Consider the following 19,373-nt stretch of genomic DNA (forward strand, 5'->3'; position numbering starts at 1 on the left):
TAATAATTAGATTACAATGTGTGTATTAGCAATAATAAATAGTAGTGTCGTGAATATGGGCTACTTTGACCTTGGGGTCCTTCTTTGACCTAAACCGAGAAAAAAATACTACGATCTGCGCTAATTTTCAGGAAACAGTTTTTACATTACTTCTAACAGTTTCCGCTAGGGAGCAGAATTAAGTACACAATGATGAAAATTAAACAGCTCGATAGCTTCCACGGGCAGCATTATTAGTCGTTTTATTCCCTTTGTGCTAATACATGTCTTTATAACATCTTAAGGGGTCCAGAACATATTTTAAAAAAATATTTATTAAACAGTTTCGAGTTTTGAAATTTTTTGCCGTGATTCCCCATTTATTAAAGAAGCAAAATCATAATATAAATATTTAAAAAAAAAATCTTAAATTTTATTAGTTAAAAAAAAGATGTAGTTTTAAATCGTTAAAACTCGAAATATTCTCGGTCAATTTTGAATTTTTTTTTCATAAATATAAACACAAATACCTAAGTTTTGATTTTTATTTGGCAATTGAAAACATATTAATTAAATAAAAAATATTTGAATGAAAATTTTGAAAATTTCTAAGACACTTTTTAAAAAAATCAAATCTTTTGAAGTAAACACTTTTTTCAACTTTGCTGAATAAAAAATCAAGTCCACCATTTGAATAACATATGCTCCAAATTTCATTCATTTATATCTTTATCAGTTCATGACTTATAAGAGTTTGAATGCAAAGAATCGGGAAAAATTGCATCTTGAAGGAAGGGAAAACGCGTTTAAAGTTTTTAAGTTAAGTATAATATTAATGAATTGCAAGCAACAAAAATAATTATGTCTTTTGTTTTAATTAAGATAGAAACAAGATTCAAGCGGCATTTTAAGCAGAAAAAAAAACGAATTTTTTAAAAATATTAAAAATAAAATTGCAAAAATTGACGAATTTTATCTCCCGGACCCTCTTAAACTTTTACTTGTGGAAACAGTTCTACATCTGTTTGTATAGTACCTATTTAGAGTTTGTTAAGTACCTGTATTTATAAACATTATTTAATACCTTATGCAATAGTATGGTCGCACTTTTCACTTCCGTTGGAGATTTTATTCAACAGTTTCACAAAACAACAGCTCTCCTAGCCAAAACATTATAACCTCCTTTGACCCAGCACAGAACCTTTTAAAATTCTGCCAGAGGGATTTGGAAAAGAAAGGACAAACTACAAGAGTGACACTGAACAAGAAAGAACTAGGAACTCTCATCAACAGATGAAAAAAGTGATTAAAGCCTCAACTCGCCAAGTGACAATGGCATGGTTTTTACTGCGGAAGGGAAGAAAACTGGATTTGTTAGTGATTCCGAAGAAGTCAACCCAGTTGCATCCTTTTCTTACAAATTTTGGAAAATTTGCTGGATAGTTTAGGGAATTTTGTTTTTGCAGAATGGAATAGGCTCAGGTCTCCAGGGATAGCTGTTGAAGAAGTGAGAGAAGAAGCTGTTGTGTTGAATAAATAAGAATAGTCGGACCTCCACATATCGAAGTAACAAATTGCCGGAAAAAAATTCGATATATAGAAATTTCGATATATAGAAACAATCTTATTTTATCATAAAAATCTCCTAAAACATTGAAGTTCAAGCTAATTTTCGTGCATGAAACCCAATTTCTAATTTATGAGAGCATGGGATTAAACGAAAGTTAATAACTGAAAAATTAACAGAAATTACATTTTGGTGTCTTCATACATCTTCATTCTTCGGCAGTTCAACTTGATTCGCAACATGAGGGGATTTTCGTTTTAACAATGTAATCGAGAGAAAAGTAAAAAAATCAATCTATACTTAACTTGATTGATTTTTACTGAAGCTAAAAAGACTAGGAATAATTTAACTAACAGACAAAAAGGATAACTTGATGAAACTGATTTTACAGTGTTACTGGTTACAACTAAGATTTGAAATAAACTTGAGGGAATATAAGAACTCCAGAACGGAACAACGACTATCTATACACCCCTCAAACCCAGATTTCTTATGAGTTCTTCAGCAATATTTAGTGAACATGATTTTCTCCTCTAACTTTCATTTTTTCATGAGACAAAGTCTAAAGTGGAAAAAAAAAATCTACGAATGTCTCGAAAAAAATTTCGATATATAGAGGTTTTTTTGATATATAGAAACGATTTTTCTATGTAATGAACATTGAAATTTGCTGAGATTTCGATATATAGAACATTTCGATATGTGGAAGTTCGATATATGGAGGCTCGATCGGATTTTTTCGAATTATAGCTGATGTCACTCAAGAAAAAAGCACCACCTTTCATATAGTTAAGGAATTTTTTAAACAGGAGCAGTGGTCCAGAGATTACCTCGAACATATAAACACACAATAATCCGCCCTCTCTCTTTATAATATTAGTATAGATTCAGTCTGTAATAAATTTGCTTTATTTTAGCGATGGTAAGACATTATGTTCAAAACACTAACAGAACCCCGTTAGGTGCCAAAACAAAAATACGTAAACGTGCCCCGTGTCCAGGGCAAGTTTACGCAACCGACCTGAATTCAAAAGTAATTTTTTTTAACGGTTAAAAACACAAGCTGAGCAACAACTGAATATACCAGTTTTGACTCCATCAACTGCTTCATAAAACCGCAATGTCTAAAATTTCTCAAGTTAAAACATAAAAATGAGAAAATTCATTGTAAAAAATCCGCGTAAACGTGCTCCAGTCTACCCTAGCGATAAAACAGAAAATGAAAAATGAAATTCAAGACCACTCGGCGCTTGTAAACTGTATTTAGAAGTTCTGTTTCAAATCCTTGTTGAAAACATAAATCAATATTTTGAACTACTATTTCTTCACCTTATTATTTCTTCACCTTACAGTAGACCCTCGTTTTACGCGGGTTCATTTTACGCGGTTTCGATTATACGCGGTTTCAGATTTGACACCTTTATTTTACTTTACGCGTATGAGTTTCAATTTTACGCGGATGCGGCAATGCAAATAGATAAAATTTTCCCCTCTTTCAAAATCCAAACTCCTAAAGATTGCAGATTACACGTAATAGACTGCAGTTTGGCGTGCTAATAATCGAGTTTGGGCCACTGGAGACATTTTATGCGATTGGTTCGAGAGCTCTTTCCAGAAGTAAAGTTATTAAGCTCATACAGTTCAGAAATCACTGGAAGGTGAGCTTTTAGGAGTGACAAAGGAGGCCAAAACCAACGAGGATACCGACGTCGGTGACGCACAACCAAAAACGTTCACATTGAAAATTTTGAGCCATTCGTAGACAATAGAAATGATCATTCTGATTTGTTAGTGAAGGAAGATTCTGTCATGGAAATGACACAAGTGATCATGGATGTCTTAATGCTCTACAAAGAATTACAGAGAAAAATTCTTAATGACTGCCAAAAGACTGATATAGCCAGCTCCTTTTTATAAACCACCAAAACACAAAATAAATTTATGTTTTCTTTATGCATGTTGTGCATAAAAATTGATATAAGTACACATTAAAATTATTATACAATTAGTCATCACTAGAATGAAGTTTTTTTTTTTTTTTCATCTACGGAATCTAACCCCTATTTAAATGCTACTATTAGGTTTCAATTTACGCGGTTTCGTTTCATGCGGCATTTCCGTGGAACGTAACCCCCGCGTAAAACGGGGGTCTACTGTATAAGAAAATGTTTAGGGCTCATATTTAAAAAATTACTGGACCTTGTGAAAGTATATTACTCGTGTCATTTGTCAAGTTAAAAAAAAATCGTATATTTTATTAATTGTTATTTTTAAAATTAAGTTTACCTGTCGCCTGCAGGACACATTCGTTGACATCGGATTTTTTTATTAGAGTTCTCGATTCCAAAAAATATCCTCCGAATTTACTACAGAATCTTTGAATATTTTTTGGGGTACGTTTCAAAAAGAAACAAATAGTGGATTATTCTACAGAAAATCAGACATTTTGACCTGCACATAACATCGCTATTCTATTACTTTTGAAATAAAATTATAGAGTCCAGAAAATCCGAGGTAATTGGGGTTCATGCTACCTCGAATGACTGAAAACTCGGATTATCCGGAAAATGCTTAGCGATTGCAACAACACTTATTCGTTTTAATTTATCTCCAAAGTGTATCTTATTTCATCTTACGAAATCATTTCGTGACACTCGGCGAGTGTTATTCACTCCAACATCAGAATACTTTTTTATTACTTTCTTGTATGTAATTTTACAGTAGCAAACAGGGGCGGCCTGGCCCGCCGGCCCATCAGCCTGATCAGGGCCGGATTTGGAAGTGTGGAGGCCCCGGGGCAACGAAGGAGTGCAGGCCCCTAATCAGGGTTCGAAAAGATCATCATATTTCTGAAAATATCCGATACTTTGATATATATATCCGGATATTTTGATACATATGTGTATATCCGATATTTTCGGTCAGCACTTTAATAGTAAATACATCCTGAAGTTACTGCTATTTATTTTTTTATATTATTATTATTATTATAATTTAAAAACTTAAAATTACTGTTTCGTATTTATATCTAAACATACATTTCATTTTTATGTACTTTTAAGGTTATTTTCATATGATATTTAGAAATACATTCTTTGTAGAAATACAAAAAAAAAAAAAAAAAGTCCGGGAGAAAAAACGTAAAATTGGCTGACACGTCAAATTTAGGATATTTTGTAAAATTTTTATTGTGGGGGCCCCTTTGCTGTGGAGGCTCCGGGGCAGTAGCCCCGCCTGCCCTCCCCTAAATCCGGCCCTGAGCCTGATGGCCGATCCGCCCTCCCGTCTATGCGCAGTGCTCCAGAGCACCAAGGAGGGCCCCTTTTCAGTTGTGTAGTCGGCCCCTCCCCCCCAAAAAAATGAGAAAAAGTAAGGGAAAGGGGGACAAGAAGAAAAAAGGGGGAAAGAAGGAAGAAAAGAAGGGGGGAGGAAAAAAAACCAAAACTGCTTACTGGAAAACAATTAATATTTTTATTGCCGCAACAGTGAATACCAAAAGAGTAAATTTTACTTAATCTTTACGGTTTCTATTATTCGGAGGTTTTTGTTTTTTTTTTTTTACTTTTTCTTTCTTCTTCTCTTTTTTCTTCTTTTTCTTGCGCCTGTGTCGCCGGCTATTCCCCCCTCCCAACGCTCGGGCACCTAGTTTCTGACTAGGCCGACATGGCCTCTCGTCGGGACTGCTTATGCGCCTTGCGGCCTCAAGAATGAAAGCATTTTTTTAAGTTTTATTTATTTATCTTTTTTTTTGTGCAACTCTCTTATTTTATTATTATTATTACATATTATTATTATTATTATTGCGCTCACAAACCTGTGCGACTTCGCTTTTTTTTTCCTTTAAACTCGTAAATCTGTGTACCATCGTTTTTCTTTCTTTCTTTTTGTGCCCTTTGAAGGGCGATTATACTGTATTTTTTCGAGATTATACTGAATTTAAAAAATGTAATTTACTTTTTTTTTTTTTTTAATCAATGAAATCACGCACGTATGTTTGATTTCTTAGACAAAACAGTTTGTTTATTGCACGTTTAGTACTGAAGCACAGAGCCAGGATTGCCAACTGGCTTCGCTTATGTTACCGCTAATTACTTTTATACTACTGCTTAAAATGATTGTTAAAGCTCTAAAACAATTTTAGACAATGATTTTAGTTATTTTTATTGATTTTTATACTAAATACCAAACTGCTCGCAAAATTTCAAATTGCTCCTCAAAATCACCACTGATGCTCCTCTAATTCTTCCTCCAAGATTGGCAGCCCTGACAGAGCTGTAACGTGCAGGTCAATATGCCTGCTTTTACTTGATACAGCCCGAAACGGGAACCTTTCTTCGATTTCGAAATGTTTGATTTGAAGCTCTTCATTGATAAAATTCAAATTTCATATTCTTTGGACGCAAACAAAACACCGAAAACTTCCGCATTACAGCGAACCAGTTAAACGGTGAGATAAAAATAGAAACTAATTATTGTTGTGCTGAACATGCTCCAACTTGCGTATTATAATTTGAGCGTAATAACTACTTCCAGATATATTCTGACGGCAGCATGATAATACGCAGACTTATTCAAACTCGGTAAAGCAAACAGCTAATTAAAATAATTATTATTTACGTATCGCAGCAGAGAAAGAAGACACTTTTCTACATAGGAGCTGCTTTTAGAATTCACAAGGAACACAAATTTGATCCGGAGACAGAAGAAAAACGACGATTCGTGTCGCCTCATACAGAACTCTGGATGTCTAAAGAATTAGCTGTCGCTTGTGATCTTTTGAACTTTAGAATCTCCGGCTCGCAGGTGTCATTTCTCAATGGTCAACTCTCTATTTACCTCCAATTCTCCATTCGTCTTTGAGCATGCGAGCGATTGTCAAGAGAAGAGAAGTGCCTCGCTGAAAGACACCTGCTGAGAACTTGTGTGGCCCTTCGTGGTTCTTTTCAGGGTGGTTCTTTTTGATAATTACAGTAACTCTGACTGAACGGCCTGAATTTTTGCACCGTAGGGATTTATGAGTCATGGGCATCTTGGCAAGAATCCCTTTCGGGATAAATGACTCATGGTTGAGTCATACATCCCTAAAAAGATGAATCACGAAATCTTTTAAATGAGTCAGGTGTTATATCATTTAAAAATGGTTTGATGTTAAAAATACTCAGGATCCGATTATCCTCTGAAATTAGGGGAAGCTCGGTCCTCTTTTAGGGCCCCACACTTTTTGTTATAGGAAATTTTTCTAAACACTCTATGCCAGGGTTCGCCGATATATATCATTCAATATATATCATGATATATATATCCGATATTTATTTTGAAAATATTGTGATACTTTGATATTTATTTATTTTTTCAACTACGGTATTTTCAATATAAATTTTTTTTAGTCATAGTAACATTGTTCATTAGTATTAAAAATAACCAAAAAGTTATTGTACTATATTTTTATGTTGTATTAATACACCATTAATACAACAACATAACATAATATTCCTTTTTTTTATTTTACATTCATTTTTATTATTAGTAATGTAACAATTTTAATTCATATTAAAAGTGTCTAATTAAATATTAAACGTTGGTCAGAAAAAAAGAAAATGTGTTGCACCGACTAAGGCATATTTTTTATTTCTGAATCATATAACTATGCTAAATTAGCTTCATTAAACTTGTTAAAAATGTAAAATGAAATCTATATATATAAAAATGAAGTTTGGTAAATTTGTTCCCTAAGATCTCAGAAACTACCCGGCAGATTTGGCTGAAACTTTCACCGTTTGTTCGGTTTGGTATTGGGAAGGTTTATAGACCAGTTCGAAAAAAATCCGATTGATAGTTCCTTTTTTATTCTAATTTGTCCAAATTTTCGCACAAATGCCCCAATATGGGGGTAGAAAAAACGGGCACATATTAACATTATGTGTCTATCGAAAGCGCTAATTTTTCTGCTGAAGATAGCATTTGTTCGAAGTTTCTAAGTGGTATAAAAAACGAGTAATGAGCTTTTTTGTTCCCTGTTCGAAGGCTTTTATCAATCCAATTCATTATTTAGTGTATCATCTCAACTCCCAGTCGATAGCTAGAATGGTTGTATTGTTGAATATTTTTGTGTTTCGTCTGACTTTTTGAGGCTTTTCTCAAGTCAAATCTTAAAGTAACGTTTTTCCACAAGATTGGCTACAAATAAATAGATTTGGCTGATCATTTTCCATTTAAATGGAACTTAAATGTAATTAATGGTTTTTTTATTATTATTTATGCCGATTGGACACTTACTCATTATCCGATCAATCAGCAGAAATATCGCGAAAATTTTTGCAGAAAGCTTCAGTAGCTGATGCATTTGGTAGTTTTTCCAACTCTCGCTGTTTTTGAAGCCAAAGGCTACGTAATAATGTTTCTCAGCTTACACCATGAAGCAAAATATCGCCAATCGAAGAATCTTTTTTAAAAACTTTTTTTACTGTGTAAAATAATCCAGCAACTAAATAAGCAGGGCCGATCCTAGGGTGTCGGCCGCCCGTGTGCAAACACCTAATGTGCCGCCCCTCAAGAGTAATTTGCATATTTTGACTAATCTTTGATGTCCATATAAATATTTCTTCAAATTTATATATCAAGTTCTAATTTAAAAAAGAAAAAAAAAGGGGAAAAAGGAAAAGGAAGAAAAGTTTTATACAGTATTAGATCCTCGTTTTACGCAGGGGTTAAGTTCCACGAAAATGCCGCGTAAATCGAAATTGCGTAAATTGAGACCTAATACTAGTGTTAAAATAGAGGTTTGGTACCGTAAATGACAAAATAATTCATTCTAGTGATGACTAATTGTGTAATAAGTTTAATGTGTACTTATATCGACTTCTTTGCACAACGTGCATAAAGAAAACATATATTAATTTCGTTTTCTGTTTATAAAGAGGAGCGGGCTATGATAGTCATTTGGCAGTCATTAAGAACTTTTCTCTGTAATCCTTTGCAGAGCATTTAAAGCATCCATGACCACTTGCGTCATTTCCATGATAGAATTTTTCCTTCACTAACAAATCAGACAGATCATTTCTATTATCTAGGAATGGCTCAAAATTTTCAATGTGAACGTTTTTGGATGTGTGTCATCGATGTCGGTATCCTAGTTGGTTTTGACCGCCTTTGTCACTCCTAAAAGCTCTTCTTCCAGTGAGTTCTGAACTGTGTGTGTTTAATAACTTTACTTCTGGAAAGAGCTCTGGAACCAATCGCATAAAATGTCTTCAGTGGCCCAAGCTCGATTATTAGCACGCCAAAATTCAGTTTATTACGTGTAATCTGCAATATTTAGGAGTTTGGATTTTATAAGAGGGGAAAATTTTATCTGTTTGCATTGCCGCATCCACGTAAAATAAAATAAAGGTGTCAAATCTTAAACCGTGTATAATCGAAACCGCGTAAAACGAGGGTCTACTGTAGTAAGAAACTCCTTAGGTACAATTTATATCTTTGAAGAAAGTAATAGATACCAAACTTACTAGTCGTAAAAACGCATTTTACAGTCTGTCTTCGGTGATCACAGAAAGGACGGAGGAGGGGGAATCAGGGAAGGGGGGATTGCTCCCAGAAAATTATCGAAATTGGCGTACAAAAAATAGTTTGAGTAATCTTTGGTTGTGTTTGGTTGCAAGGAAAAGAGAGTCGGGTATATTCAAGGTGCATGGAGAAATTTTCGAAATTGACATCAAATATCGCTATTTTAGGAACTTTTTAAAGACTTCAGGGGAAATGTAATGTTGGAGTTCTCTTCTAAAATTCTTTCAAAATTGAAATCATTTGGAAGCTTTATTTGTGACCGTAGCTTAGGAAATATTGGCACTCTTCCCGAAAATTTTCCGAAACTGAAGTTTTAAACAAGCAGTTTTGTGTCATCTTTGTTGACGTTGCTAAAGGGAGTGAGATTCAATCATCTCTCATTGAAAGTTTTCGAAATTGAAGTTTAAAACGCAAATTCAGGCTATCCCCAAGGGGTTAGAGTTCCCAAGCGGATACTTCTAAAACCGCAATTTTATGCTATCTTTGGTGACGTTAACAAAACTGGGAAGCTTCAGCGGATCTTTCGGATATTTTTCGATATTAATATCTGAAAAGCACAACTATAGACTTTTATCCACCTCACTTCGACGATTGATGGGTATATGCCCTATTACCGTAAGAAGTTACATAAGCCAGGCAGTTCTCCTCCAGAGTTTTCTAGAAATTGAAGTCCCAAAATCGTAAGGCATTGTTTGACAACGATGGGACAAAGAGCGGGCGGGGATTCAATGTGCCCTCCCGAACTGTTTTTTGAAACTAAAGTCAATTTCAAACTGAGGGGGTGGGATTACGGGCCTCTCTAAAGACGCTAATTGAGACTATCTTTGGTAGTAATGTTTGAGAATGGATTTCGGGGCCCTCCATCGCAAAAATTTCGAAAAAGAAATACGAAAAATGTCCTTAAGCAATTTTTGATGACATTAAGAAGGGCTGTCCTCTGAAAACACATTTTGGATTTTAAAGTCAGTATTTTCAGGCTATGTTTCATTAAGTTAAGTTGGAAGGGGTGAATCAGAGATTTAATTGGGTCCTTAAGATCGGTGGTTTAAACAGCAAAATTTCCCGAAATTAAAGTCCTAAAAAAGCCATTTTAAGCCTTCTTTAGTCTCGTCAAAGAGGTCATGGCATTCTTTTGGATCTTCGTTTTGGAGCTACGTTTAAATTTACTACCCGGGACAGATCATTCGTGATTTTAATTTGAAAAAAATGCTGTGAAGGGGGAAAATTACAAAATTTTAGTTGGTCATTCATGTATGTTTGACTCTCATTTGAGTCGCAATTTTCCACTGTCTCTTCACGCATCCGCGATTGTTGAAAACAGAATTTGTTGTTTGAAATGCTTGCGAGAGTATCTAATCAGTATAGTTTTTTTTAAATAATACATAAAATATGTCTTCATTGTTTAGGTCTATAAAAGCTTGGGGGGTAAACATTAGCGGCCGCCCTGGGCCCTGATTGCTCCTTTTAGAAGGCACCCTTTCATGCTTCAGGAGGGGGCAATTTCACTCATCTCCCTTCCCCTGTATCCATGCCTGATTACCGGTTCTATCATAAATTTTGCAACCAAATGAAGTATGTGTGTAAAGAGTAGATATTAATGGACAATGAACCAACACAATGTTCCCTAACAATCTATTTTTCTTAAACTATGCTATGCTGTCGGGAAATCGGCACTTACTTTGACAACATTTAAAATTCAGCACATTTATTTGACTTATTATAAGTTATCTTTTGAGAAATTCTTGAGGAAAATTTTGCTTAATTAAAAGAATTATATGATGCGGCCTGAGGCCGCCCCTTGCTTTGGCCGCCCTTGTGCGGTGCACACTCTGCACACCTGCTAGGATCGGCCCTGTAAATAAGGCAAATCCATAAAGAGCAAAATAACTTCCATAAATTTTTATTTTTGCACAATTTCAAACAATCGCCAAATTTTACTACTTATTTTGGAAACATTTCGGTTGAAACCGTATAGCGCCATTTTATTTTGACCAAAAGTATCTCTGCATCTGGCGACAATATTTGTATAATAAAAATTAGTAAGAGGGGGGAGTATTATCGAAGGTGTCCCAAAATGATTCTCGCAAATTTGGTAACATTTTAAACCGCACCAAGTGCCCACAATAATTGAAATTTCCCAAAAAAACTAAAGCAAGTGTAAAGGGAACACGAGCGGCTACATTTTTTAAAACAGTTCGTACATCAATAGCCATACAGAGAAGGTTTTAGATGTAAAAAAAGTACTAACAGATAAATCTTTTTAAACATGTAAAGTATAATTTCATATTTCGGAAATTCTTCAAATTTGTATACGCTTAAACGTCGTGCTTTCGTTTCTAAATGAATACTATTTTGTTCTTTATACTTATTGCTATTTTAGTTTTATGAGTAAGGAAGAAGCTCGATTTTTAATCACGCCAAAAAGGTTTGTTTTCAATTCTTTCGCTTAAAACAGAAAACAAGGGCAAGTAACGATTGTTTCTCATAACTATTACAGACCCGGGCAACGCCGGGTATTTTTGCTAGTATTAGATAAAAATAATGAAGGAAAACTTAATTTTAAGTCTACAAATTGTAACAATAACATAAGAAAATAAGGAGTGATTTGAGGATACATTGACTATTTCTAAGACTTTCGTTTGTGCTGAGTGAAAATATCAGATACATATCAAAATATCCGATATATATCAAAATATCGATATTTTCGAACCCTGCTCTATGCACATCGATACAACACTGACTAATGCTAAGTGGATTAGCAGAAATCAAATATCAAATTTAAGTTTATTCCACTTAGCTGACTGACAGAAATTTTGTTTATTACACATGTTGCACTTGAATTTTCAGCAGTATGGGCAGTAAAAGGTTGAATCATATTTGACACTTCACAAAAAAAAAAAAAAAAAAAAAAAAAAAAAATTAAATGTCATAAAAGTACATTGTAACAGACTTGAACCAAATCCCACAATTAAAAATCCAGTTTATGGCTGTATTTTATCAAATGTGTCCTCACTATTATATAATTCTTTCAAGCATTTTTGTTTAGCAAGTTCTAATATTTGTAATCTCTTTAGAAAACGCAGTCAAAAGCAGAAACTTGAATTGTTAAGCACAGTTTTATAGTCATATTTGGTTTGGAGCCCCCTAAAAATAATGAGGGGAAGTTCAAACTTCGCGAGCTTTTTGGGTGATCAGGTCCTGATAAATACTAGTAAATATCATACAATTACAACTTAGCAGATTTCAAGGCGTCATCCCGAAGAAAGATTTTTTTAAATTCTATTTTAATCCGAAAGCGAAACATACTTGTTCTATATTTTTAAAGTAATTAAAAATTATAGTAACGATTACGACATACATATGATTAAAGACACAAATAATATGTTCACCTATATAAGTTCCAAACAACATTTAAAATGTTCCAAATATCAATTGAAATTGCAGGCACTTGTTCCGAGGTTTTACGGAACCTTTTTTTCATTACACCCTCCCCCCCCAGAAAAAAATAAATAAATAAAATAAATAAAAAGAAAGGGGTTTCTGGCGTTGTACCCCAGTCCAAGAATTTCTCCTCTTTCGCTCCAGGGGTGCAGAAAATGTTTTTACTGCCAGCACTTCCCCCAATCCGTCTGAAAATACCCCTAAAGTTTTTTAATATGTTAGTGGCTTCAGATAAAAACTAATTCTGTATTACTATAGGTATAGAGAATTTAAGAACATACAAAATGCATCCTTAAAACTTATAGCTTGTCTAGGTTTGGTTATTTAGGAAGTAAATCAGTTTGTAAATTTATTGTTATTATTATCATTATTATTAAATATTCATTGGGGTTTATTTTTTACATTTTTTATATTACTATTGTTACTATTATTATTATTACCATTCTTTTGTTACTAAATAGGTCGTCAACAATTTAGTGTTATATAATACTTACAGAAAATAAAAAGATACGGAATATTTTTGTTTAAAATTTAAAACTGAAGTTTAAAATTATTTTTAAATTGATGAAAAACAATTTGTTACAAGAATAATCTTTACATAATAAAATATTCTTCATATTATGCAATCTTATAAGTTCCTTTCGTGTCTATTTAGTGATTAGAACAGGCTACGAGACAAAAAGTTTGGCAGTAAACATAGTTATATATTTGGGAAAAAAATATTTTCTTAATGACACATTTTATGCAAAATGTAAACTGACACAGCATAGGTAATAAACTCTTCATGGTTTGTTACCATGGAAGAGTTTAAACCAATTGGTAGAACCTATGCACATAATTTATACCAAAGTGCTTTTCTTTGAAGTATAATCTATGATGTTTGTTCTGCATTTTTAAATCGTGTTTATATGTGCCCCTCTGTACTGCTGTAGAAAGGTAGAGTGCAGAAGTGCAGTCGAAAATTCTATTAACATTTTATTTAAGTGATTCGTGAAAATCATAGCTCCAAAATAAACAAGAAATCGATAATTACCGAACTTTAATACGCAACCAATATTCTTCCTCACTTTTAAAGTGAAATGAAGGCCCAAAGAATTACAAAATCAAAGTTCGGGTGAAAAGAAAAAAAAAATGTTAAAGAAATAAAATGATAACTTAAATAAGCAGCAATTACATGTGCATTTGCTAATTTACATTTGATTACTTCACGTGACTGTATTAACCCATCACAAAACGAATTTAGATCGGATGTCTAGGCCATGGTTAAGTGAAAGCAATAAGCAAACTTAATTGCAGAAGATTTGCCAATCTTGTGATCAAGTTACCTAATAGAGGACGCTATTTAAACTATGTATACAGAACATTTGATTAAGTTGCGCTCTCTATTGAGTAACTTAATAACTAGGGCACTGATACGGGAAAAAAAATCTGAGGTTTTGTGATTTGAAATTTTTAACATTTAAACTTTAAAAAAATATATAATTTATGAATTTACAATTTACTATAAAATCGGAAAACAATATTTTGATTCTAAACTGATTGAAGCTACCAGTATGTTTTTTTTTTTTTTATTTTTTAAGTCAAATACCTAAAGCCGTTTCATTATATCCAACCATGTTGTTTCTTGATGTAGGGAAGCACTCCCAACACTTGGGAGTAAGCGATGCAGTTTATACATGAGTTTTGATCATTTGCGCTTTCATAAAATGTTACGTTGTCGTCCTTAACAGGTTTTAATTCTTCAAAATCTTATTTCGCTTCTTTAAATAAATTATCAGTGTCCACGGTAACTAAGTTCAATTAAAGCAACAACGAAGGCAAAGGAAAAAAAATAATTATAAACTAAAAAGTAATTTCTGACAAATTACCAATTTTCGCAATCAAGAACTGCTGCTAAAGTTATAATTTCAAATTTTTTTCAGTTTATTGTTACCAGATTTTTCTTTCACACTAAACATCATGCAAATGAATTTTGATAAATCGAAATATTTTAAAAGTTTTACTATTATATACATGAAGCAATTCTCAAAAAATAAACAACCTATGCACTGGAGGTGCGACATCGTTTTTCAACAAAACTAAAAACACCGAGGTAAAGCTTAATAAACTGTAATTTGTTCAATTGCGTTGTAATTCGTTCAATAGTATGTAAATATTTTCAGCGTTATCGCTTTTTACTTTCTTTTACATGGTAAAGGAAGTATTGTAATCATGGAAAACTTTCCCCTTTAATTTCGGCCTAAATTTCCATTTTTCTCATCCCTCAAATGAATATTGAGTAGTTTTTTCGGCCCGTCCGTACGTGAATATGTATCAAAACGCGAAGCATGGACGGAAGAAATATTGGTAAGAAGGTCGAAATTTTGTATGTAGACTGAGTGGGGTCTAGTTGTGCACCTTTCCTTTTGTTCGCATTCAGAACTTTCAAAAGGGGTCTTTAACGTCTTTATTTTTTTTGGGAGGGGGGCGGAATAGATGTCAAGTTAAATTTAGACTTGATTGATGAAATAATTTGGCGACCACTTGAAATGTATCGCAAAGCTTTTGGTCACTACGCTGGCGATAAGTCTGGCGAAAAAAATGATTTTTCGAACCTGGTTTAAATTTGGCGAAAGTGCGATATTTTGCCAGTAATCCAGTGAATCATATGTTCAAATTATTCAGAATTATTTGGAAAATGAACCTTTATAAAACACGTTTTTGCGTCGGTTGACTCACACATACATTTAAATTATAGATAAAAACATTGTTACATTGCATATACTAACATTGAATGTAAAAAATATGCATATGTAAAAGCTGAAAATGAACAATAACACAATTTAAAAACATTTAATGATCGTTAAAATTAAAAAAAAATAAAAATAATTGGGAGAAGACCAGAGAATAGTTCGACCACTGATAATCGGGAGTTAACTGTACAGTAGTTTATATACATGTGAAGACGTTCTTCTCACCCCCTTCCCCCCAGAAGATAATTTTGGCTGCGTTAGAGACCTTGGCTACGTCCCTGTTCGGTGCACAGTGCACATAATAAATTGAACATAATTCATCTTACTGAATGAAAATCGTTTACCTTTGCATATTAATCATACATGAAATACACCGCCAGCTCAGTCATTTCCAGTTTTTATTCACTGAAACAAATACTTGAAATAGAAGAATTATTCAAAAGCAACTTACTTGAAGTAGTTTCTGTACTTGCTTCTGTTGTCGTCGAGATCTCTTCTGTGGCGTGATAACCAGCTGTGGTTGTGGTGAAATGCATGTATGCAGAATTAGCCACCCTGATTAATATCAGGAGACTTAAACAAACCAAAGAGGGACGAAACATTTCGATCTGATACGAATCAAATCATTCGAGAGAAGCACAGTGGTTCAAAAAGTCATTCTAAAGAGTTGAAGACACTGGAACTTCAGAATGCAAACATCCAGCGTTCTAAGGCACTATATTTTAATCAAACGTTTGTTGGGTTTTGGTTATGAATTTTCAGCACTTTATATTTAAAAACTACTAGGTAGTTCCGAAAATAACAGCTGAAGTGAAAACATGTGTAACGATTCAATTTTTGGCTGTCAAGACACACTGTTAAAACGAAATCAGTGATTTGGTTCTTGAGAAACTGTCACCTGGAATCGCAGAATAATAAATCACTTAATGTCTAAATAATGAGCTAGGAACCTCAAATATTTAAATCAGTCAGTGTCCAAATTGTCAGCTGGAATCCAGAATAATAAGATTAGTTAATGCCTTAATTATCAGCTGGAATCGTAGAATAATTAAATCAGTCAGTGTCGAAATTATCAGCTGGAATCGTAGAATAATAAATCAGTCAGTCTCTTGGTTTAAAATGCAATTTAACAAGCTTTAACAATGTTCTAATGCAGAGTGCACTTAAGTTTTTAGAATGAAGTAACAATCACACTCAAGAAATAACAAAGTGAGGTTAAAAAACTCTATGGTAAGAGTGACACACAGTGATTGTATTTGCATTAAAAGTTACCTCAGCAGTGAAGATAACAGGCTGTTATGAAGACTTGACCACAACAGTATTTTCAAATGTCAAAAGATTTTGAACGATTGTTGCTTGGTAAGGGAAAGTTGACAAACAACAACACAGCTGATCGGAGTTTAAAAGACATCTGTGGAATTTTGCATCTGAACCGATTAGCAGTCAAAACAAACAGCAGATGCTGGTTGCCGCGGCGCGCGTGGAAACAATGAAATGGAACGTTGCCGAGGATTCGAAGCACCCTCCCTCCTGCGGACGATTTGGGTTACGACTGGACTGGACGGAGGCAACAGGTGTGCGTGCCCCACTGACCGCGATAGAGGTCGCTGTGGTGTTCGGGGAAGTGGAATCAGAATAGAAGCAGCGGGGGTGTTCGTTCCATGTTCGAACGGAAGGACATGGGGGAGGAAGATTCGGACTTTCCCTTCCCCTTGAGATGTGCCAATGGTATCGAACTACACAGAAATCCCGTTACAACGAACTTCAAGGGACCGCAAATTTTGTTCGTTGTATTGTAACGGGAATTTCGTTGTAATGGAATTCAAATAATGTAATGGCAGTTATATAGGGCTGAAAATGTAGTTATTTGAAACGGAAATTTCGTTGTATTGGTATTCGTTTGTAACGGAATTTCACTGTACGTTGTTTATCGAAGGCAGATAGTGTAGTTTCATTGCACTTGCTTTTATATCAAACTAGCTGCATTGAAAGGTCCACCTCGAAAAAAAAAAAAAGTAGGGTCAAATGAGCATGTAAAACATTCAGGTTTAAATTTAAAAAAAAAAAAGCGAAGTTTCCCGACAACGGGAAGAAAAGAACTATTTCATGAATCAAAATTAAAATTTAGACCCTTTTGGCTTTTTTTAAATCCCAAAAATTCAGCACTTGCTTTTTTTTTTTTTTTGTTTGTTTGTTTGTTTGTTTAGGATTTTCATTTCTTTCTTTTTTTAATCACCCTCCCTCGCCGGAAGTTTCGCTGCATCTATTTTACGTTCCATATTTATGAGCACTTGATTTAATTAAAGTAGTGAGTTTTTTTTTTTTTTTTTTTCAAACGCTACTCCTTGCACACTACGGGGAACAAGGAGAGAGTTTTTTTTTTTTTTTTTTGAGCTATTTAATTAAATGAATAAAGCGCGGTTTTTTCAATGATCTTTGTTTAGATTTGGAAATGGGCGGGAAGGTTAAAATAAATAGAGACGGATAAAAAAAAATTAGAGATAGATCGTATTGCTAGATAGCTGCCGAAGGCGGCAATTTTGGCGCAAAAAGGTGAATGACACAAAACGCAACTGGAAATAGTTATAGAAAATACGAAAAAGATAGATATAGATTAATTAATACCGCTGCCAAACTTATTTAAACAGCCACCGAAGGCGGCGAACTTGGTGTAAAAACGGGGGGGGGGGATTTTTTTTAATTTTTTTTAAAGGCGGCAGTTTTGGCGAAAAAAGGTGAATGACAGAAAACGCAACTGGAAATAGGTATAGAAAATACGAAAAAGATAGATATAGATTAATTAATACCGCTGCCAAACTTATTTAAACAGCCACCGTAGGCGACGAACTTGGCGTAAAAACAGCGAAAGGGGGGACCGTGGATTTTTTTTTTTTTTTTTTGAATTTTTTTTAAGGCGGCAGTTTTGGCGAAAAAGGTGAATGACACAAAACGCAACTGGAAATAGGTATAGAAAATACGAAAAAGATAGATATAGATTAATTAATATCGGTGCCAAATCTATTTAAGCAGCCACCGTGCGCGTAACGTAAAGCGAACTTGGCTTTAAAGCGGGGGGTGAGGGGTGGATTTTTTTTTTTAATTCAACGGACTTCTTTTAAACTCTTAGCAAGGGCATCGCCGTGCGGGTACTGACAGTAAATAGATAAAGCCCAGTGGGGGAGCGCTTCACACTTTCATTCCCGTTTGATCCCCGTGTTGGGCACAGCCTTCTTGGGCACGCTCGACTCCTTGCAGTGGGTCGATAAAATGGTAACAAGCATTGTTGGTTGTTCCACGATCACGTTCGGTTGACCATCTAATCGGAACATCTGACTTTGCACCCCAAAGCCCCCGGTGACGAAATCTGAGATGGCCACAGTCACAGTAGGCGTTGGGGCCCATAGGCTATTGCGCCGCTGAGTTGAGTTATACTTAAAAAGATAGATAGATAGATATCAAAAAAAAAAAATCATGGATGGCCAGTAGGGTGGTCACAAGGTACATAGGAAAAAACTTTTTTCAACTAATGTTTTGCGGCATCCCCCTAAAATGTGCCAATAGACTGGAAAATGTGATTTGAAAAGTTTCAAGTCATTTCGATGATATTAACACGTGCCACAAAGAGGCTAAATTTACGAAAAATAGCAATTTTTTTGCAAAAATCGTTTTTCATCTGTAAAACCAAAACTATTCATTCTAAAAACTTCGTTCTGGTCTCATTCTATAGGGAATTTTATTCTCTGTCTAATTTCTTCTAAATTCTTGTAAGAATTGATTGAACATTATTCGGGATTTTTCAATTCAGGTCGTAACTAATATCCTCAAAATCGCGTAAAAAGAATAAATCGTTACAATATAAAAATCGGATTAGTTCTTTTAGTCAATGATTGTAACCCCCTTATAATGTTAAGTTATCAGAGCAAAAACAGCAATATTATCGAAAATATATACAGTGAAATCCCGTTACAACGAATACCGATACAACGAAATATCCGTTTCAACAAAAGAATTTTTCAGCCCCGAATTTTGATTTCCATTACGTTGCTTGAATTTCATTAAAGCTTCGTTACAACGAACAAAATTTCGGGTAA

At 34.1% G+C, this 19,373-nt stretch overlaps 1 protein-coding gene across 1 annotated transcript in view; it reads right to left on the reverse strand.

The window, feature by feature from the left end:
* The window catches only part of LOC129228388 (serine proteinase stubble-like), a 99,943-nt gene extending 84,125 nt beyond the window's left edge, over nucleotides 1-15,818 (reverse strand). The window contains exon 1 of the mRNA XM_054863066.1: nucleotides 15,734-15,818. Coding sequence (XP_054719041.1) covers nucleotides 15,734-15,818 — 85 coding nt within the window. The remainder of the gene's footprint in view (nucleotides 1-15,733) is intronic.
* Nucleotides 15,819-19,373: the final 3,555 nt, after the last annotated feature.

The sequence above is a fragment of the Uloborus diversus genome, chromosome 8, assembly GCF_026930045.1.
Source record: "Uloborus diversus isolate 005 chromosome 8, Udiv.v.3.1, whole genome shotgun sequence".
NCBI classification, from domain to species: Eukaryota; Metazoa; Arthropoda; class Arachnida; order Araneae; family Uloboridae; genus Uloborus; species Uloborus diversus.